This window comes from Enhydra lutris, unplaced genomic scaffold, assembly GCF_002288905.1.
Source record: "Enhydra lutris kenyoni isolate GAN:26980312 unplaced genomic scaffold, ASM228890v2 scaffoldscaffold34, whole genome shotgun sequence".
Classification (NCBI taxonomy): domain Eukaryota; kingdom Metazoa; phylum Chordata; class Mammalia; order Carnivora; family Mustelidae; genus Enhydra; species Enhydra lutris.
This window is the reverse complement of record NW_019154118.1, coordinates 14,155,629-14,177,702: the sequence shown is the minus strand read 5'-3', so window position 1 is coordinate 14,177,702 and position 22,074 is coordinate 14,155,629. Positions and strand designations below refer to the sequence as shown.

Sequence of the window (22,074 nt, the reverse complement as noted above, 5' to 3'; positions counted from 1 at the left end):
AAAGATCATCTAGAGTCATAACAGATGGGAGAAAGTGAGTCTCCTACAGGCTAAAAGATGGTTGGAGGTTACCTAGTGAGCTAAACTCCAGGTTAGGACTTGGAAGTAGGGTCTAGCTCCCTGCTCCATGTTCTCCTGACTGGATCCTGCTGGAGACTATAGAGAGATGGGTTCTCTTTGTGTCTTTTATTCGATTAACTCGAATAAGTTCCCACTGTGTGCAACGCACCGCATTTAGGACACTAGCTCTTTTCTTGGTCTCTGACGTCACTCAGTAGGATCTTCCTAGCTCTCCAGCCAAAGGGAAATCTTCCTTTTGTGATCCAAAGACCATTTCTCTGCAGTGATGAAGCACAAATGTAGCTTCACCTGAACCTTTAACTTGGGTTAAACTAAGACAGGAGAGATTCTAGGATGTCAGTGACATTCCCAGTGTAGACCAAGAAAGTAGTTTAAGCAGGACATCTGTGGCCAAGAATTTCCATCAGAGGGTCTCCCCAGTGTATTTTAAAAGATATGGTCTAGATCCTATGGTCTTTGTCATATTATATAAATTCAGTCACTTGGCTCCCCCCTCCCCAGTGGACTTTCCAAAAAGCTGCCAGAGGGTAGTTGTTCTCTGGGTGGGAGGAGGGGTGGGCACAAATGGTGTGTCCTGCCCTGCCCTTGGACACCTGGGAAACCCACAAGTGGGTGCTTGGTGGTGGAGGGAGGCTAGAGAGGGTTTAGAAGCCATTGCAGGCCCTTTGGGCTGCAACTGCCGTAGTGAGTGACTGTGAGGGAGACATGTCCCCACCTGTAGGGAGACAGGCAAAGACTGTCACCAAAGCCACATGGGTGAGGAGGGCGGGAGGCAGAAGCAGCTGAGCACACAGAAGATGGGTAACTGTGGAAAACAAGGGAGAGGGGATAGAGGGGAAACTGGCTCCCAGACTTTGGGATTTTGTGGACCAGAAAAACAAAATACAGTATGGGGAAGATTGATAAAGGGTTGCCATTTTTTTTAATAAAGTGGGACATTTTTATTTATTTTTATTTTTGTTTTTAAAGATTTATTTATTTGAAAGAGAGAGAGAGAGTACAAGCAGGGGGAGGAGCAGAGGAGAGGGAGAGAGACAATCTCAAGCAGTTTCCACACTGAGTGTGGAGCGTGACACGGACACTTGATCCCACCACCCATGAGATCATGACGTGAAGGGAAACCAAGAGTCAGACGCTCAACTGACTGAGCCCCCGCGCACTCCGTGAGGTGGGGAATTTTTAAAATACTGTTTAGGGGGTGCCCGGCTAGCTCAGTCAGAGACACATATGACTCCTGATCTCAGGGTTGTGAGTTTGAGCCCCACATTGGGTCTAGAGATGATGAAAGAAAAATAAGAAAAAATAAAAATCAAATCAAATCCCATTTAGGATCAGCGTCATTTCACAAAGGAAATTCTAACATCTCCGCCAAGGGGGGAAAAAAAGAACATCAACTCAGAACTCAACAGAAATGTTTATAGTCATTGCAATATACTTATTTTTTCTCATCTCATGGAGGGAGAGGGTAAGCTGCCCTCTGCACCGGCAAAACCCCGCCGAACGGTACTAGGGGCGGATCGATCTGTGAACCCCTCCCCACCTGCTTACAGATTGCTCCTCCAGAGTGCCACTCCCCTCTCTCTTAGCCGCTGAAGGACACAGGCAGGCGGGACTATCAAGCTGCAACCCCGTAGGCACCCAGCTAGCTTTGCACTCTCTGGGCTCATCACTCATCACCTTGACCTTCTCCAAGCCTCCTTTTCTGCCTGCTGGGGGTCGGGGGGCGGAGGCCCAGAACTGATGCTCTCCTCCTGCCTCCACTTACAGATTAAAACTGAGGACCTCGGCGACTCCCTGCAGCAGACCCTCTCGCATCGGCCATGCCACCTCAGTCAAGGAGCCACGATGATGCCTGGAAACCAAATGTCCGGGGTAAATGCCAGCCCATGTCAGGGAGCCCAGATAGTCTCAGCGGGCCAGTGAGTTTAACTGAAGCCTTTTGCAACATGTCTCACCTCTAGACCTGGCTCTCAGTGAATCTAGATTGGTCTGCAAAACCGCCCTACAGGAAATGTGAAGAAGGGATGAAGGCCTGGGGTGGGGATGAGAAGACAGGATAGCACTCTTAAAGGGGAAGCCTGGCTACCTCTACCTCCCTGGGACAAAAGAAAGCTGATCCTGCCAAAACAATGGACCTAGCAGCGATGGGGCTGGTGTCTGCTGGCCACTTCGGGGGAGCCCTGTGATGACAGCCGCTGCTACAGACATAGAGTGGTTCTGTCTCCAGTGAGCCCACTCTCCTCCCTCAAGCTTTTGCAACAAAGCCAAACCAGAACAGAGTGCTGTTGGGGGAAGAAGGAGGCACCCTAAAACAGTAACGACAAATGTCTGAGAGGGCGGATGTCCCCGTGGCCAGCCCCCCTCTTGCTCTGGATTATCTGGGGAAGAAATACCACCCCTTTTCTAGAAAGATTTAAGATTAAAATGAGCATCCGTTCCACCGAGCCCTGGGGGGTCTGGATGCCCCAGGCATTGGGATTGGTATCTCCACTGTGGGAGCTGGTGGGAGGAACTCGGGGATCATGGACTTTCTGTCTAGTCAAATTGGTTGTACTAAGAACCTGATAACTTGCTCCTTCCTCCAGGAGAGGTTCAGGCCCAGGAAATGGCCAAGATAGGACTTTCAGCATAGTCAAGTGACATGAGATTAAAACATACAAAATTGGACGACTGGGATTACCTGTCATTTCTAGGGCGAAGCTCTGAGAGATGGGTAATCCTCAGCCTGTGTTTCTGACATTTACAGTCTAGTGGGGAGGGGAGACTGACAGACACAGAAATTAAATAATAAAGCAAAGTTTAACTATGATGGGCTGCAAGGCATTGCTTAGCCGGGCACAGGAGCTGTAACAATGCCAGCATTAATGGAATAGCTACTACGTGCCAGGCACTTGAGCTACACAGAGGCATAAGGCAAGGTCACTGCCAACAAAGTCTCTGAGTCTGGAGACCCCATGGGACAGATGGGCAACAGGCAGAGGGAGCCAGCATCTCTGGCATGTAAATTCCGTGATATTTGTGTGTGTCTCCCCCCCCCCCCCCCGCCCCCCCGCATGCAGGACATGACCTCCCTCCATCCGCTCCAGCAGCTCGTGCTCGTTCCTGGCCACCTACAGTCTGTATCCCAGTTCCTGCTATCTCAGACCCAATCTGGGCAGCAAGGTAAGAACCCTGGCTGGCGCCTCCCACACCGGCCAAGTCCAACAACATGCCGTCCCTGCTTGCTGGCTGAGGGAGCCCAAGTGTGGGGCATGGGGTGAGTGGCTTACCCCTCTGACTTTAAGATCAGCTCGTCTACTTCAGTGCCCGGGGAAGGGATCCCACCATTGCCCCTCCAGGCAGAGGAACCTTCTCTGCTTCTCCCTCTCATCTCCCTCAATTTCCTGGTCAGTACGGACTGGGGTACAAGGTAGCCAGGAGCTGGGGGCACGGGCAGGGGAGGCGGTACCGGAAGGAGTAGTTCCTGGGGAGCTGCGGAGCCCGCCTGTCCCGGTTCCTTGGAAATCCTTCATCTCTGAAAAGCTGGCTGTGACTGTCTGGGTAGAGCTGCAGCGCCACCCAGAGGCTATAGAGGGGATTTTCAGGTGTTCTTTGGCAGGGAAATTACTACCAGAGAAGGTCTCCTTGACCAAGAGCAAACAGATTAGAATATTCCTAATAACAGCTAGTATTTCTTGAGCATAATATGCCAGGAGCTCTGATGAGTGATTTTCCTGAAATTTTTCAAAATCACCTCGTGCAGTAGATAGCCATACTATGTCTCTGGTGACATAATAAAGTTCCATAATAATTTGTCTGAAACCTGTGTTCTTGGCCATTGCCTTGTGCTGCCTCTCCCTCTCTCATTTCTACCAACCAAAGCCTGAGGGATGGAGGAAGTAGGAGTTTTCCACGAGTGTACGAATTCCAGGTAGAGGTTTTGGAAATCCAGAATCCAACTCTGTCTTCCGTCCCTAGCACTTGCCCAAATTACAGTCCCTATCCCTAGGCTCCACGGCATCTCAGAACATTTTTATAATGACGAATAAGAACGTACTTGAACCTTTACATATCTATTTTAGCCAAGCAATGTCTATCATGCTCCTAGAATAGGAAAGAGAAGGTAACAGTTAATTCCATTCGTCTTTAAAAGACAGTGATATCAAAATGGCCCAGACGTAGACATATAACCAATGAGGGCAGTGTATGATGCAAGGGGAAGAACAAATAAACAAACAAAACCCCCCAAAATTTGGAGTCAGAAAACTCATTGGTTAACATTTTTTTTTAATTTTAAAAATCACTTACTAGCTGTGTGTCTTTGGGAAAGTTAACCTAACCTCTCTGAATAAAAATAGAGTAAAATGAAACAAAATGGAATAATAGTAAAAAATAGAATAAGAGTAAAATTCTACCTCACAAGGTTATTGGGGGTTATTTGAAATAATGCATATGAAAAGGCTTTATGCATTTCAAAATGCAATATACATGTTAGATTACTATTAGTATTCAAGCATTTTACTCCCAGTTCAGAGCTCCTTATAAGAGCTTTTTGTTTATTTTAATAAGGAAATATTAAGCCCTGACTTTTACAGACTGGGGAGCATAAAGGTCGGCATCAGCAGCTCTGTACATCAGTGGCCCAGAGCAGCTTAGCGACGACAGAGACCTAAGGTTCGGGTTTGTGCTCAGTGATTGGGGTGACCTGCCTCATTGTCTGCTTTGGTCACTTGATGGCTCCATTTCCGCCATGAGAGCAAGAGCTCCCAGCTGTGGTCCTTCCTAGAGGGAGGCCACTGTCATGACCAGCAACCAGGCAGAGCCCTTCATGGACCATTTTCTCGGAGAGGGAAGGAGAGAGCGGTCCTCAGGCAGCACAAGGAGCAGGGAGAGGCCATACCACCAGACAGAGCTTCCAGAGGCTTGGCCCCTGGTCTTCCCTTCTCTCTCTGCCTTTCCTCCCAAGTATAAAATGTCCTCATTCTGCCAAGAGCCCCTGGCCAGTGCAGCCTTCTGGCCACATCCACTTGGTATGGCATCCTTGCAGACTTGCTCGGGCCTTCGCAGCCTCCTTCTGCAGGCACAATGGAACTCACCAGCTCCTCCGCTCCAGCTGCCTTTCCTTCCCTGTCGGATTTCTTCAGCCCTGGTTATCAGATCCCAGAGTAGGTTGCCCTGAGCCTCCTCAACCCATGCTGCACCAATCCAGGCTCGCGGGCAGGCAGAAGGACTGGTTTGGGGATCCTGTTTACATATTTACCCCGTGTCTCATTCACCTCCACCTGTGTGTGGCAATGCCAGGGCCGTAGCTGTGGGGGCCCTGTTCACGGGGCTTGGGGTGGGTTGAGGGACCTGATGAGGTCACAGGGGGTGGGGACAGTTATCTTGGTTCCAGAGCTGTGGAGCGCATCTTTCAGATGGCCTGGATTTTATTTGTTTGTTCCTTTGTCCCTCCCCTTTCACCCAGGTCTGCAGCCAAATCTTCTCCCCTTTCCACAGCAACAAAGCTCTCTCCTCCTCCCGCAGACTGGGCCTGGCCTGGCGTCCCAGGTAAACAACCACATTCTTCCTGTTTCCTCCAGGGATGCCTCAGCTCTTGACAGAGCAGCTCAGTGGTTTTCCCCCACCCCCTGGATGGGGGGCACTTACCCCTCTGGGAACAGGGACTAGCAAGGGATTATCCCTGTTCACACTCGGGGAATGCAAGCCACGGCCATGAGAAGTGACTGACCCTCTACCACCTGGGAAGCCAGAATTAAAGCCCAGAGATGTCCGCTTCTGGGCTCTCCTCCTCCATAGTGCAGGCCCTCCACTCTGGCCCCAATCGGGCCCTGGCTTCACTCAATCCATTAGGACCAGGGGTCCGCCAACTTTCCAGGGCGGCCACAGGGACCGCCAGCCCTGCCACGGGTGCTCTCAAGCCCCAGGTAGAAGACTGGAGTCCCACAGGCCTGATGTCCCAAGACCACAAGGACACAGTCTCTCACCTCTGGGTCCCTCTTGAGACCCACTGCTCTAGACTGCCTCCTGCAGTGTGCATGTGTGCGGGTCGGGAGTTCTGCCATCTGAGAGAGGGGCAGCTTGCTGGGCTGCCCTGTTTCCACCCAGCGCCTGGTTGCCAGCTGGTTCCTCTGGCCGAGGAAGCCTCGTGCCAGGTGTGTGACTTGCTAAGAGCAGCGGGAGCCGGATGGGACCTGCCTCTCCTCCCCTCATCTGGGTGTCCCCGTGCAGTTAATAACCGGCACAGCTCGAGGGACAGACGTGCAGATTTGCGGGAAACACACTGCAGAGCCCCAGGGTCCCTTCTCCATGCAAAGATCCCCCATGGATCACTCAGGGCCCTGGCTCTAGAGGGCTAGAGAGGCCAGGGAAGGCATCTGGAAGGGGAGAGGTTGCCATCTAGTGGCCGGTAGGAATGGGGATGCCGGAGTCCTGAACTCTTCCACTCCCCGAGGACTCAGAATCTCATCATAGACTTAGGTCTAGAAGAGATCTTACGTGGGCCTACGATCCACTCTCACATCTTAAAATATTAAGAAGCAAAGAAGCTGTTCAGAAGGTTATTAAGATCGTCAGCAGTAACAAGGGACTTGCTTAGGGTCGTGGCAGTGAGAGTAGAGAGGAGGGGGCGAATGGGGAGATGTTTGGGGCATTTGAAGGAATGCAACATGGCATCTGATTGGATGTGAAAGGGAGGGAGAATAAGCTCTAGCAAAGAACTCAGTACTTGTCGGATCAAATAACAAATGAATCAAGGAAAAGGAAGTCTCAGGAGGGCTGACGCTTTTCCCTGCAAAACAGGATCAAATCCATGAGGCTTCGGAATCATCCTCTTCTAAAAGATCCTTCACCAGGGAAAGGAGTCCTTCAGTTCTCTCCGGTCCTTTTCCCTGTCTCCTTTTAAGGATGCCCATCTGAGTGGTAAATCTGCATGTCCTGGAGGAGAGAAGGGGGAAAGTTAACCCCTGTCTAGGAAAAGAGTCAGCTGGGAAGGGGAGAGAAGAGGGCTGACGTGGACCAAGTTGTCCATGTGGTCAGTGGCCCGGGGACTGGACAGGATGCCTGGCCCCCTTGGTGTGTGATCTGCTCCTTGTGAAGTGGTGGATGTCACTCCTGGTCCCAAAAGGGCACAACATGGACTCTAGGTTTTAGGGTCCATTTCTCTATGAAAATAAACGGAAGGAAGACTCTCCTGACAACCATAAATGAGATCCAGGTATATTCAGATGGCACTGGAATACCTCTGATTTAAAAACAAACAACTACAAAAAAACACTCTCATTAAGGAAAAGGATGGGTTAGAAAGTATAATGGCAGTCACAGGAGTTTAAAATTCTATGGAAATTCTATTAATTTAACAAGTCTCAGATGTCCTCTGTTATCTTCAATCAACAACTATTGAATGCCTGTTACTTCCCTTTTTGGAAAAGAACAGGCAAGGCAAACAACCTTTCTCCCCCTGTCCCATTCTGAGATTTGTTTTTGGAATCTTTGTAAACAAACCTGCTAGCTCCTTTTATGGTGGAAAACTGAAAGAAGGAAGTTACCTGCTCAGAGTCAAACAATGAGTCATAGCCTAAAACCCAGAAAGGCCACCTCCCTGTCTTGCACTCCTACTGTTTCTACCCAGCTATTCTAGCTATTTGCTGTCCCTTCATAGAAATCCTGGGTTCCCCTTCCACACCACTGACAAAATAGGTATCAAGTGTACCCAGGGGTCTGTTATCCTCTAAGTGGGTCTGTTAGTACACTATACCAGAAAACGCCATTTGATCGGTTGACTATTTGTGGATCTGTTCCGTATGTGTTCCCTCTTAGGCAATTGGGCGCCCAGGGTTGCCAGGATCTTCTTTAGAACCTCATCTGGAAGCATCCCCACATCTCCCAGTGCCCAAGCATCTACCCAACTCTGGAGGGGCTGACGAGCCCAGTGATCTGGAAGAGCTGGAGAAGTTTGCCAAGACCTTCAAGCAGAGGCGCATTAAGCTGGGCTTCACTCAGGTCTGGTTTGCAGGGAGCCAGAAGGAACTGGGTTGAGTGAGGGGAGACGGGGCTTCCCGGGTGTACGTTTCAGGAACAACCTGAGGTTCGGTGTATTTGGGGTAAGCCCGTCGTGTCCCTGAGTTCCAGGGAATAGGGCACAGTTGTCAAGGGTAAGGAAACTGAGGACACTGTGGGGGACAGGGGAGGAATGAGAGCCAGGCAAGGTGTTAGGCGCATGGCCGTGACCCACTCGGAGTCTGGGGCAGGAAATGAACCAAATTCTCCCTCTGAGAGGGAAAACACCTGGAAAGGAGCCAAGAGGTGATGGGCAGGTGCTTGAAGGTTCTCTGCGTGCGTGGTTGGTGCTAGGATGGTGGGACAAAGAAGAGAAGAAGCCTGTGTTTCCAGCTCCTCCCTCTCGATCCCCATGTGCAGGGAGATGTAGGGTTGGCGATGGGAAAGCTGTACGGCAATGACTTCAGTCAGACCACCATCTCGCGATTTGAAGCCCTCAATCTGAGCTTTAAGAACATGTGCAAGCTCAAGCCGCTGCTGGAGAAGTGGTTGCATGATGCAGGTAGGTGGCAGGGACACAAGGGCGGCTGGTACCCTAGATGGTTCTGCTGGGAGGGGGCCAGGGACCTGTCTGTGTCAGGGCTTGAGGCAGTCACTGTGTAAGACTCTTTCTCCTCCTGAGTCTGGAACCATTTGAGAAATAAGACATGGTAGACAGGCAAGTAGAGATGGAAATGTCAGCTGACATGTCCTTTGGAGGACATGGCGTTAGGTCATGAAAACTTGGCCCCATTCCTTTCTCCACGAGAGACCCACCCAGTCTAGACTTTAGGGCAGCTCTCCAGAGTAAACAGTTACCCACCTTGCTCTCTGGACCATGTCTTGGTTAGGAATATAGAAACGTGGGTCCTCCAGGCTCTCATGGAGGAGAAGGGGAGGCCATAGTCACAACACAAGCCCTTTGTCTGGGTCGTCTTGAGTAGGACTTCAGAAAGCAGGGAGTTACGGTGAGCTAGACAAGTAGGGAAAGCTTCCAGCAGGAGTGAGGTTGGCTGGATTCAGTCCGCAGGGTGGCCTGGGAGGCGTTCCTGGGGTCAAGGGCAAAGTACGTGGAACACTGGACAGATGAGTTTGGTGTGGTAGGGCAGTGTGGAACAGGGCTTCCGCATGGCACTATGGATTTCGTGGGCCAGAGCATTCTTTGTTGTAGGAAGCTGTCCTCTGGACTCCATGGTATTTAGCAGTTATCTTTGGTCTTTACCCCCAGATGCCAGCAGCACCTGCCTCCCACTAAGACGTGCACAAATGTCTCCCAATACTGCCAAATACCTGCTGGGGGGTTTGGGGGGTACAAAATCGCCTCGGTTGAGAACCAGTGGTGTAGGTCGAGAGAGAAGGTAGAGAGAGCCTGTGCCAGGCCGGGCTCTGGTCAGTAGATACGTGTGGATGAGTGGTTACTGTGGAGAGGAAAGGCAGGGTGAATAAGCAGCCAAAGGGGTTACCCCCTCAGAAGTCCCTCCATGTGGAATGGGGGAGGGGCAAGGAAGCTGCCCCAGACAGGTTGTCCCTTAGGCAGCTCTCCTCGGGGCACCAAAGTGAGATAGGTGACCAGAGGCGCTGAGGATCACTGGGAAGGGACCTTATCATTCATTTCTAGTGTGACCCCCTCCCTGATGCCTGTGTCCTTCGTGAGGGGTATCCCGGCCCATTGGTCCTCCCTCGGCTCCAACACTTAAACACTGAAAAGAAAGTGACTTCGACGCCACATTCTGCCACCAAGTGCCACTGCTTTTAGCTGCAAACACCATTTCCCATTTTACTCAGTATTCACATCCAGGCATCCCTGGGAAAAAGACAGACTCATGGGTGTTCCTTGTAGGATCTCTGCCTGCACGCACTCACACCTACCCATGCCACTGATGGCCAAGTGTCCCTGAACCATGACCGCAAACACGGGAGGCGCTGGCGTGGGAGTCGTGGAGGACCTTCGCTCAGAGCTATGAGCAGAAGCAGTACGCTTGGCCTGTCCCGGTTCCCCTGCTGGGGGAGGGGTGGGTCCTGAAAGAGCTACTGCGCAGCACACGCAGCTCACCAGAAAGCGGGGTGGGACCTCAAGGCCGTGAACACAGAGCCTGGCCCAGCCAATGTGTTCCCTTCTCTGAGCTTCCTTTGCCTTTCCGCCTCCTGACAGAAACCTCTCCATCAGAGCCCTCGATGAACACCCCCAGTTCTTTCCCCAGCCTCAGTGAGGTGTTCGGTAGGAAGAGGAAGAAACGGACCAGCATCGAGACCAACATCCGCCTGACTCTGGAGAAGAGATTTCAAGATGTGAGCGGCTCCTCCGGGCGGAAGCGGGTGGGCTGATGTACACGGTTGGATGAGTGGACACACTCAGGCCCCTGGGCACACACCTGCCCTGGGAAAGGGTCGGAAAGCAAGTACACACACCCTCTGCTGCCCCCTATGTATGCCAGCAACTTCTTTCCCCACAGACCCCTCTTGCCTTGACATTTTTTGGGGACCTAATGTCCCTCTCACTGGGAGCCTTAAGGGATGACATCTAGGGTCGCAGAAGAGGGTGGATCTCTGGATCCAGCTGTGGCAAAGCCAGACCACTGTATATAAATTTTTTCTTTTTCCTTTAAGTATAGTTGACGTATAGTTGATGTACTATATTATGTTTCAGGTGTACGATAGGGATTCCACAGTTTTATACCTTACAAAGTGCTCATCATGATAAGTATAGTTACCATCTGGAATTCTTTACTTTCTATGCATTGATTTATATATTTTTAAAATTATATATGTAGTAAATGCTCATTGTGAACAATTAGGAAAATCCAGGGAAGTAGAAAGAAAAAAACCTGCCATTAAATGGCATCTACATGTCTTTCCTTCTCTTTGTCTCCTCCACGTGTGTGTAAATGCTTGTGATCATGTTATACGTACGTTTGATTGAACGTGTAGCAGAAGCATATTCCTGAGCCAGTATGTGGCAGCTGATAACACCAGCTGCGTGCCCCGTGGGAGCTGGGGAAGGGAAGAGGGGGAAACAGGTGCGTCGAAACAGCTTCTAGTTGAGATCCCTCAGGTACCAGCTTCCAGAGCCTCAGTTCACACCACACAGGGCCCTAGAGGATGTGCCATTGGCCTCATTTAACGTTGTGTGCCTGGGGCCTCCAAGACTGCTGCACTCCAGCAGATCTGCCAGGACATCTGGCTCAAGGATTCGATGGCCGCTTCCTGCTGGCAGGATGACAAGAGCAGGCTTTTCCTGCTGATTAGGTTTCTTGAGCAAGGGAGGGGGCTAGAGGAAAGAGAGAAAGGGGCTGAGATCAAAGATTGGGTGGAAGGAGAGGTTGGAATAAGAGAGTGTTTAATATATATAATATAAACATTATTATATTGATATATGATATATGATATACACATTATATTAATAGATGATATTTAATGTATAATATAATAGATATTTTATATATATATTATTCCCACAGTCTCGATGGATCCACATGCTTTGTCTTTATTTTTTCCTATTTTGAGGTAGGACAGGAAGTTGTAACACAAGAAAGGGATATCAGGGCATGAGGGGAACATGGGTTTCGGGATTCTGCCTGCCCTGCACAACTCAGCAGCAGACTCCTCTTTTCAAAACTTCTGAAGGGAGAAGTGATAGAAGGGGAGAACGTTGATGGCTCCTCTGCTCTGTGGCAGGCCCCACGCTGGACAGTTGACACACCCTTTCTCGTTTTATCCTCACAGCGATCCTCTCCAGTAGATATTATTCTCACTTCATAGGTGTAAGACTGAAGCTCAGAGAGGTTAAGACAGTTTTCTAAGGATACACAGTAACTGATAAAGCCAGTATTCCATCCTAGGTCTGATGCTATTCGGTCCATCTCTTGTTCTATCTTGTTTCCTTGGAACATCCAGCCCCCATCCCCGATTCTTGACCCTCTTCCCTTTTCCTCCTGACCACATTCTATCCCTTTGGTGTCTGTAGAACCCAAAACCCAGCTCAGAGGAGATCTCCATGATTGCAGAGCAGCTGTCCATGGAGAAGGAGGTGGTCAGAGTCTGGTTCTGCAACCGACGTCAGAAGGAAAAGAGGATCAACTGCCCTGTGACCACACCCATCAAATCACCCATCTACAACTCCCGCCTGGTGAGTGCCGGGAACCAAGCTGCCACCAGGCACGAGGGGGAGGGACAGGAATGGTGCCTGGAGGACACCATCCTGGGGAAGATGGCAGTCAGAAGATGCAAGTGGCATGCCATAAATAAATAAATAAGCAGAAAGATGCTGCCTATAAAATCTACAGCATATAAAGGAGAATAAAGAAGGGTAAGGGGATTGAAAGTAACTGTGGAGAGATGCCTTTTTAACACAGAGGTCAGAGAGGACCTCCCTGGTCAGGTGACATTTGAGTGGAGCCCAAAGTGTTGAAAGGAAAAAACTATCTAGAACAAAGGGTGTTCCAGGCAGAGGGACGAGCAAGTAAAAAGACCTGACATGTTTGAGGAAGAGAAGGAAGCCAGTGTGGCTGGGGCAGGGTGAGGAAGGAGGAGAGAATGGGAGGGAAAGTCAGAGGAGTAACACAGAGCAGACCACCCAAAGCTCATGGGGGTCACTGAAAGGACCTTGGCTTTGAGTTTGGATGAAGTAAGCCACTGGAGAGCTGGGAGTGGAGAAGTCTGAGCTGGCTGAGGTGGGCTGCCATGTGGAGAATAATCTAGAAGCAGGACACAGGTGAGGAAACACAATAACCAGGCTGTGCACAGAGGTAGCTTAGGCTAAGACGGTAGCCACAGTGGAGATGAGAAGTGGTTGGATTCCGAATACACTTTAGCCATGGAGCCAGCAAGATGTGCTGACAGCTCAGATACGGAGCACAGGAGATGAGCCCAAAGTGGCTTCAAGGGTTTTGGCCTGAGCAACTGGTCGAGGTGTTGCCATTTTTTTTTTTTTTAAGGTGATAAAGAATGTCAGAAGTACAAGTATAAGGGAAAAGACTAAAAATTTGGAACTGGTCAGCTTAAGCTGGACACTCATCTAAGCATCCAAGAGAAATGAAATGCCTAGTAGACAGTAGTATCAATGATTCTGGAGGTCGGGGAGAGGTTAGGGCTGGGAATAATCTGCAATTTAGGGAGACCTGGAAGTAGGAAATATCTTCTCCATCCAGGGAGAGGTGGTGCCTGGAGGGTAGAGGTGGGAAGGTTCTTCTTCATCCTTGGGGATGATAGGGTTGTAAGGTTAAGGGAATTGAGGACAATGGCATTGTCCTCAAATCTTCCAGCACTCAAAGATGGGAGAAATTCAGCCTTGTCTGGGGTGTCTCATACAAATGACACCATTGTTCATTCTTTCACCAAACATTCCTTGACCATCTACCATATATTGATCTTCATGTAGAGTGCTGAGGGTACACAAATCTGTCCCCTGTCCCGGAGGATCTCGCCACCTAGCAGAGGAGACAGACAAATAAACAAATGATAAACCACATGATAATTTCTCGAGGAGAACTTAGGAGTTGCAGGGAACAAAGCCTTGCAAGGTGGTGGTTAGAGAAGGCTTCCCCAAGGAGATAATTAATACCTGAGCTGAGTCTAAAAGGACAAGGAGTGAAGAGGCAAATAAGGGTGGGGTGGAGTTCTCATGCGAGAAAGTATGGGAACTGTAGGATGGAGCAGAGAGAATGAATATATGACACGTCCCTGGAACTGTAGGTAACCACCTGTCCTGTGAGGGATGTTGAAAGATGAGGCTGGACAGACAAGCAAGGCCAGACTGAGGCGACTATGAGCAATGCTAAGGACTGTGAAGCCTTAGAGGAGTCTGAAGGATTTTGAGCAGACCATTGGCACCATCAGATGTGCCTGCAGCGTAAAAGGTGGTTTGAGAGACACAAGACTGGTTGTAGGGAAACCAGCAAGGATATGTCTGCGATTATCCAGGAGAGATGTATTGAGGGCTGAAACAAAGCTAGCAGGTAAGAATGAGAGGCTGGGAGAGACTCAAGAGATAATTAGAAGGTAGACTTATTAGGTCTTGGGTAATGAATGGGAGATTGGGTGAGGGGCAGGGAGAATGATGAAGGAAAGGGAGTACTCTCAGCTGACTCTTGGCATTCAGGTTGGGCTGATGGGGCAGGAGTTATGCCATTGATGTGACAAGCAAACACAAGGGGACGAGCTGATTTGGGAGTAGGAGGAAGTGATGATTCCTGTTCTTTATATCCTTATAAGGTACAGTGAAGCCTGTGGGACACCCAAGTGGGAATGTCCTTGGGTACCTGGAATTATGGGTCTGAAGGTCAGGAGAGAAGGTCAAGATGGAGACATGGATCGGGGAGTCATAAGCATAAGGTGGTGGCTGAAATCTTGGGGGAGGAGGAGCTCAGTTATGGAGTTTGCACAAAGGAGCCAAGAGAAAAGTCTAGATCTTAACCTTAGGGATCACCAGCATCTGAGGGACAGGTATAGGAGGAGGATCAAGGGAAGACACTAAGAAGGAGTCTCCAGAAGAGGCAAGACATGGCGGTGAAGATGTGAAGAGGCAGTGAACCCCTCTAGGAGGGCTCTGGGAGCTCAGAAGAACACGGATCAAAACCATTCTAATCAGAATGAGGTCTGGGAGGGCTCACCCCCTAATCTGTTTGCAGAACAAATTAGAAGTTAGTGAGAACAGCACCCCAGGCTGGAGGAACCATCTGTGAGAAGGCACGGAATTACAAAACAACATGCTGCATTCGGAGAATCACAAGCACTTCCATCTGGCTGAAGCGAAGGCTTAGGGACTGAGAGGGGTTGATGAGGGCTGGCTCACAATGGGCCACAGATACTAAATTACCCTGCAAGCTCTAGGGAACCACTGAAAATTTGAAGTTGGAGGCAACATGATATTCATTCACGGTTCCTTTCTTAAATATTTATTGCATACCAACCAAATGTTTGGCACCAGCACACGGTGGTACACAGGATGCCTGAGATCTCTCTGCTGGCAGTTTGGCAGGGAAAGCAGACATTGAACAAAGGCTCTCTGGGATGAAATCTCCAGAGGAGATGCAGGATTTAGAGGATCTAACGTAGGCCAGGGTGTCAGGGGCTTTTCCAAGGAATGATGCTCTAATGGCAGAAGCATAAGTAGACAGTCATGGTGTTGGGGGTGCACAGGGAGGAGAGAGTGCAGGGAAGAACATTCCAGGCAGAGGAAAGAGTGTCTGCGAAGGCCCTGAGGCTGGGCAGGGTGGAAAGCGGAAGAGTAGCAGGCTGGAATGGGCTGGAACCCAGGGAGGGGGAATGAGGAGGCTGGAGTGCTGGGCGGGGTGGGGGTGAGATTATGTCAGGCGCATTAAGGAAATGGAACCATGGTGGAGGAGCATTGAAATCTTTAAACACGGGGCTAGGGGAGGTAGGTTCTCATTTTGGTTCAACCCCAACCCAGGACACCCACATGGAGAAAAGCAGTGGGAAGCATAGAGGAGCTGGGCGGGGGCCTGATTCCTTCTCGTCGTTCAGGCAACACGTATTGATTGAGCACCTTGATTGAGCACCTGCAAAGTTCCAGGCACTGTAGCAGACATGGTAGTAGAAAGCCACAGGCATCATGCTGCCCCTGGGAAGCCAGCAGCTTAGTTCCGGAGAAAGATGTTAAATAAGTAATGACCGTTCATGCTCGTGATGTTATGAAGGAAGCAGAGAGACAAAGTGTTCTGACTCTGCTTCTCCTCAGGTCTCCTGGGGACAGCCTCCTTGGGACTAGGACATAGTTTCTTCTGCTCTGATATGAAATGATCTCCAGGATATACAGTTAAGCCAAAAAAAAAAAAAAAAAAAAGAGTGAAATGGTACCAACCACTGTGGGCAGAATGCTACCATTTATATAAACAATTAAAAAGGGGGAGCCATTTTTACCAAGATATATATATCTGCTTACATATATGTAGCCTACCTCCAGAAGGAAACAGAAGAAGCTGGTCACAGTGACTAAATGCATTATTTATTTTAAAACAACAACAAATGTCACGGGTGTGCCAGTAGGGAGGGGAGGAGGAGGAGGAGAGGGAGAGAGATGGTTGATAACATCTCTTACCACGGGGCCTCACACCTGTCCCCACCCTTCGTGGGCCCCCTGCCTACTGAGGAGGTACTGTAAATGGGCAGGTAAGTGAAGACAGAAGAACTATAGCTGATTAGTTGGGAAATGAGTACATGCTTCATCCTGTTGGGAAGGGATGATCCAAACCAGGGAGGGGAGGAATCCCAGCTCCCCCAAGCAGAACGTCCTTCCAGCGTCCCTTGAAAACATCGATCGGACCTTCTCCTATCAGCGTGAGAAGAATGAAGGGGAGGCGAGGTACGCCGACTCCAGCTCAGATGAAGAAGAGGACAGTGTCCAGAGACAGTGGACGGCTTCCTTCAGGGAGGAAGGGAACGAGCATTTAACAAACCTGGCACTCTTTGCCAGGCGTTGAATTGGAAGCTTTATGGACGTTATCTTATTAAATCTTAATTAAAAGGAAATATAAGGGAGGTATTACCTCTGTTTCGTGGATGAAAAAAACAGATCTCAGTGGGGTTCGGTCACTTGCCCAAAGTCCCATGGAACATTATGAAATCAGGGTCTCACCCCTCGATCTGTTGGGCCCCCAAGTCCATTCTTTCTATTACATCTTGTTCTAGGTTGTGCTAAGGTAGTAATCTAAAGGGTTTAAACTGAATCTTCTTAAGTCCCTTCCCAATCTCAGAGTTGTTGATGCTGTGAGGTCTCCGGGCCAAATGAACAGTTTCAGCATCCAAAGTTCAGCCTCCCCTTCCAGTTTTTTTCTGGGGAGTGGAGGGTCCTTTCCTGTATCAGACTAAGAAGCCTGGAACAGGGTTGTCAGAGCTGGGCTCTGCTGCCCTGAGCAAAGGGATCTTTTATTTAAAAAAAAAAAAAAAAAAAAGGACTGGGGACCGGCGAACATCTAGCCAACCGATAGTGTCTGCCCCAGCAGGAGTCCAGAGGTGGCGCCTCTTGTCACCCAGCACTCAGCACCGCAGCCTCGCCCGGCCATGCTGAAGAGCCTTGCCAGGGGCCACAGCAGGGAGGACAGGGCCTGGTGTCAGCAGCAGGTCCCTGCCAGAGCAGGCCGGAGCTGGAGCTGATGCTGCACGTGGTCCAGAAGCCTTCTTGTGGAAGCGGGATGGAGCGTAGGTTTGGAGCAAAGCAGTCATCAAGAAAGCTGAGCCCTGCTGTCTGCACTCTGGGGGCCCAGCACCCTGGGAGAAGCACTCAAGTTCAGAGAAGGGAGCAGACACAGACATTTACAAACTTCTGTTGCCTTTCAGGTCTCTCCCTCTGGATCTCTGGGTCCCCTCTCTGTCCCTCCTGTCCACAGCACCATGCCTGGAACAGGTGAGCTTTGCCGTGGGGTTTCTGAATAGCTCCAGAAGCCCTTTCAACAGGAGGACAGTCAAGGTGAACGATAACTGCTTAGGTCAGCATTCCTTAAACGTCTTTCGAAGGCTATGAAAATCTGTGCTAGGAAAGAAGGGTTCCACCATCGAGTAAGTTTGGGAAATGCTGAAGAAGCTAAGTTGAAAGCGTCTGCTTTCTGTCTCATTTGCCACACTTCTCCGCACCAGAGTGCACTTCACAGCCCTGAAGGAGCTGTATGGAAGGCAAGGTCTTCCGAGCCAGTTTCCTGTAGAACTCTACTTTTCAAAAAGTACGTAGAGCCTTTCAAAGAACGAGGAAGGTGACCATCTGTCTGGATGTGCCCAGGACAGTCCCAAGTGTCTGCCTCTTGTCCTGACCTAATGATCGAGAGCCCAGCTTCCCACTCCTCAAAGTCTCTTGGCTTGCTTGGATAGTAAGCTATCCGTCACCTTACTCACAGAACACTGTTTGGGAAATCCAAAAATGAGAATCCAAATCTGCCATTTCCAGAAGACAAAAATGCATTTTGGGGAAGTGAAACAAGGCGCCACGGGCCAGGGTTAGTGAATGGCCAGGAACCAAGACTTGGGTCTCCTCTTTCCTGGCTGTGCTCTTTCTAGAAGACTGTGCATCTTTTTTGTGGAAATGGGCACACCAGAGAGGCCATGCTCTCAGATTCTCTTTCCCTCCTCTGTTCAGTGTTCTCTCTCTCCCTCCTCCCCTCCTTTCCGAGAGCCCTTGTTCTTGGCCCCTCCCATCTCTTGGTCTGGGGCTACGTATGCCCAGCCCAGGGTGTGTCCTGGAGTAGGATGATTTTGGCATCTGTCCTTCTGTATTTGGCAAGTCTTGGACCTGCAGAACCAGCCACACCGTTCTCCAGGGCCTGTGCTGGGAAGAGCATTTATGATGAGAGCCCTCTGGGGCCGGGTGTTGAAGCTAATGTCCCCGGAGTGGGCAGATGGGTGGGACACAGGGAGGAGTGGGAGTTCTCTGGGGAGACATGTCTGAGGGCCATGTCAGGAGGTCCCAGGACCCAGCAGCATTATTTTCCCCTTGTTTTTGCCTCTGTTCATCCTCAGTAACGTCATCCTGTTCCCCTGGGAACAACAGCAGGCCTTCGTCTCCTGGCTCGGGACTCCACGCCAACAGCCCCACTGCATCTCAAAATAACTCCAAAGCGGCAGTGAGCTCCTCCAGTTTTAACTCTTCGGGGTAAGGTGGAGGAGAGAGTACCGTGACATTCTAGCAGGGTCAAGGGACATGTGAGATGTTGGGTCCATACCTCTGAAAAGAAAGCTTAGTCACAGGACTGGAAAGGGGAGTGGGGAGACGGGTGGAGGTGGGGGGCTGTATGGAGAACCAGGCTGGACCATATCCCTAGGGAGTGGGCTTTAAAGAGAAGCTTCGGCCAGTGAGCAGTCCTGGCAAGGAGCTGATGTCAACAAAGCCAAAATTTCCATCCTCACTGGGAGGGTGGAAATTTCCGAACACTCCTATTAGAAAGGACCAGGTCCTTCAGTGGGCTTGGGAGTGCTCCACTTCCTGCCAGGAACCCTGTTCTCGGGGTGTTCTGACGTGAGCCTGTGAGCCGGAGTTGCCCGTGTGGCTGACAGAAGGAGAGAGGAAGTTTTGCTGCTCCCCATCTCGAGCTCCTGCCTGTGAGGCAGTGAGGGCAGCGGCCTCGGGGGCCCAAGAGTTTGCTCTAAAAGCTATTCTCAGAGCAGGTGCCTTGAGGGAGTCTTCCCTGACTCAGAACAAAGCAGAGATTTGAAAGTTAGACGGTTACCTTGTGGGAAGAGATTAATCCACTTGACCAAAACCAGGCCATTCAGCAAAGGCAGCCAGCTCTTACCGGCCCACAGGTACACAGCGCAAAATATTGGGACTCCTCAACCACTCCCACCAAAAAAGAAGGAAAAACCTATATAATGTATGTTTTTTAAAAATGTTTTGAGATAGAATTCACACACCATAAAAATTACCATCTAAAACGTGCCACGCCTGGATTTTAGTGTCTTCACAATTTTACATAACCATCATCAAAATCCAATTCCAGAATGTTTTCATGACCCCCAGAAAGAAACCCCATACCCCTGTTAGGAGTTCACTGCCCATTTGCCTCTTCCCTCAAACCATTAGCAGCTTTACGGTTGACTTGCTTTTCCTTCCTTCCAGATCTTGGTACCGATGGAATCATCCCACCTACCTCCACTGAGACCAAAAAGTTTCTCGGAATCCACCTGGCCTTGTATGCCCCCCCCGGAAGGAAGGGAATCATGCCCTCTCTGAATGGACAGATTACTGTCAGAAGAGTGGAAGAGAATCCCCACTGCCATCCCAAGCTCTTGGTTCTTCAGGTGTGAGGGCCTCCTGAGATCCAAACTGTGACTAAACCATGCGCTGGCTCCCAGTGCTCTTGAAACACATTCCCCCTCTCCCCGAGGTGTTCCCCGTTTTCACCTTCTTTCCCCGTGCTCCAACCCTCTAGCTCTAAATACTTCCCATGGCTTCCCTGTGGCAGTCGTCTTTCCGAGCAAGGACACCTTGTCATTATTTTCCAACTCATCCATGGGCTTCTGGGGACAGCGGTTTGACTGGTGTGCCAAACAACCAGAGGAAGAGATTATGGCTTGACTCCGAACTTGACCATAATCGCTGAACCGATCTCTAAATTCTGTGAAAAGATTGGAATCTGATGTCTCCACCAAATCCTGGATGCTTTCTGTTGAGCAAACCTTTCCGACTGAATCTTCATTTCATTCCAGGTTTTTTGTAGCCCCGACCCCTTTTCTAGAACTGAATCCACTCATGATGGCCTTCTCCAGGTTCCCTCCTTTTAACAGAAGGCCGAGCCACCCTCAGTCCCCTGGGCGCATTTCTCTGCCCACAGGTGCTCTTCTGTGTGCTACACCTGCTCCAGAGTTCAGGAGTGTTATTCCTTCTCTCCTTCCTTGTCCTTATCTGGTCCTCTCTCCCTTCCCCCGGCTGCAGCAGGAGGAACACAAAAGCAAACATGTAACGATTATGTTGGCAGATTCCCTGTATATAGCCCCTTCCTGTGTTTGCAGCTACCTTCCCTCCTTCATGTGGAATTTTCCAGCAAAATGTTTAACTCAGGTGTGAATTTTGAAGATATCTCTGTAATATTTTATCTCCTTTTTAAAAAAAGAGAAAGAAAGGAAAAAAAATGCCAAAGTGTGAAATACTGTGCTAGCTTCCACAAGAAGAGTTCCCACATGAGCTGGGAATGTTTGTTGACTTCTCGGGAACATTATCTCTAGTCTCCTTCTTTGTGGGCCAGTGTGTAGAGAAGCAACATGAAGCCATTCCAGCAATGGTAACTTTTTTTTTAGGAAAAAAAAAGAAAAGAAAAGAAAAAAGACTGTATATCCAAGAAAATGTTGAGATTCTAAGGAATCTCTCTGTTCCTAAATAAATTTGTATAGTTATGATATAAATGATTCCACTATTGATAAGAAAAGGTTTAGATCATTGTTCTGTGTCTTTTGTGGAGGGGAGGGATAGGAGTGCATATAGTGAAACGGGATGGGGGGAACACCTGGCTGGCTCAGTCAATAGAGCATACAACTCTTGATCTCAGGGTTGCCAGTTCGAGCCCCACACTGGGTGCAGAGATTACTTAAAAAAAATGGGAAGGGGGAAAATGTTTCAGGTTGGTATATTAAGTCTGTTACTCCCCGGACTGATATGCTAAAGATGACATACATACATTAATACAGGGCTTCGAAGAGTTCAGAGTTCTTACTCTTTTTGACAGAATTATCTTAAGGGCAGAGTAGCAGGAAACTGGTTGAAAGGGAGAAGATTTTTTAAGTGGGAGGATGTTAAATGTTTAAGGCCAAGTCATTCAGACTTTAGAGCTGGAGGCAGAGGCTGAAAAGCTCATATTGCAGATATCCTGAAGGTCAATTATTAAATATTCACAATGGGAAGCAACAGGTATGTAAAGGAAAGCATAATCCAATAATCAAATATATTTGGCTTTTGAATGCACTGTGACTTTTGCTGAGCGGCTGAGGGACAAGGAAGCTCTCCCCGTGGTTTTTCTTAGGTTAATAAAAATTTAAATAGCTACCATTCCTGAAGGAAACACTGACCTGTGGGAAAGGGAGGCCCTTCAAAAATGTCATGGCTCATGGGGAAACACTGAAATTGGGATGAAACATTTGTTGTGAACAATATCTAAGTGCAAAATCTCTGTGTAAATAATTAAGACTTACCTGTTTCCGGTGTTTGGGCCTTATATTCAGACTAATATTTCATGTCACGAAGCTGAAGAAGAAAGCCTACTTGTAGTGGTTGCTGTCTCGAGAAAAGATCCAGTTGGAAGGGACTAGGTATGCGGCAAAGAGACAACAATAGGAGCCTTTGGGACTCATTTAAATCTATAAAGGGACAGCTCTGTGACCCAGGAGCCCATGGGTAGTTACGTTGTCCATAATGCTGGTTTGTTCGTTCTTCCTTTCTTTCTTTCTTTCTTTTTCTTTCTTTCTTTCTTTCTTTTTCATCGCTGGATGGGTACGAACCACATGCCGATTTTCATTCATTTCATCTTTAAAAAAATTTTATTT

At 49.3% G+C, this 22,074-nt stretch overlaps 1 protein-coding gene across 1 annotated transcript in view; it reads left to right on the top strand.

Moving 5' to 3' along the window:
- Positions 1-20,457, top strand: part of LOC111153770 (POU class 2 homeobox 3) — a 75,873-nt gene extending 55,416 nt beyond the window's left edge. Inside the window, exons 4-13 of the mRNA XM_022513002.1 lie at positions 1,849-1,986; positions 3,141-3,243; positions 5,528-5,610; positions 7,879-8,061; positions 8,479-8,620; positions 10,250-10,386; positions 12,062-12,223; positions 17,392-17,458; positions 18,562-18,694; positions 19,658-20,457. Of these exons, the coding sequence (XP_022368710.1) occupies positions 1,849-1,986; positions 3,141-3,243; positions 5,528-5,610; positions 7,879-8,061; positions 8,479-8,620; positions 10,250-10,386; positions 12,062-12,223; positions 17,392-17,458; positions 18,562-18,694; positions 19,658-19,697 (1,188 nt within the window). The 3' untranslated portion in view covers positions 19,698-20,457. The remainder of the gene's footprint in view (positions 1-1,848; positions 1,987-3,140; positions 3,244-5,527; positions 5,611-7,878; positions 8,062-8,478; positions 8,621-10,249; positions 10,387-12,061; positions 12,224-17,391; positions 17,459-18,561; positions 18,695-19,657) is intronic.
- The last annotated feature ends 1,617 nt before the right edge of the window (positions 20,458-22,074 follow it).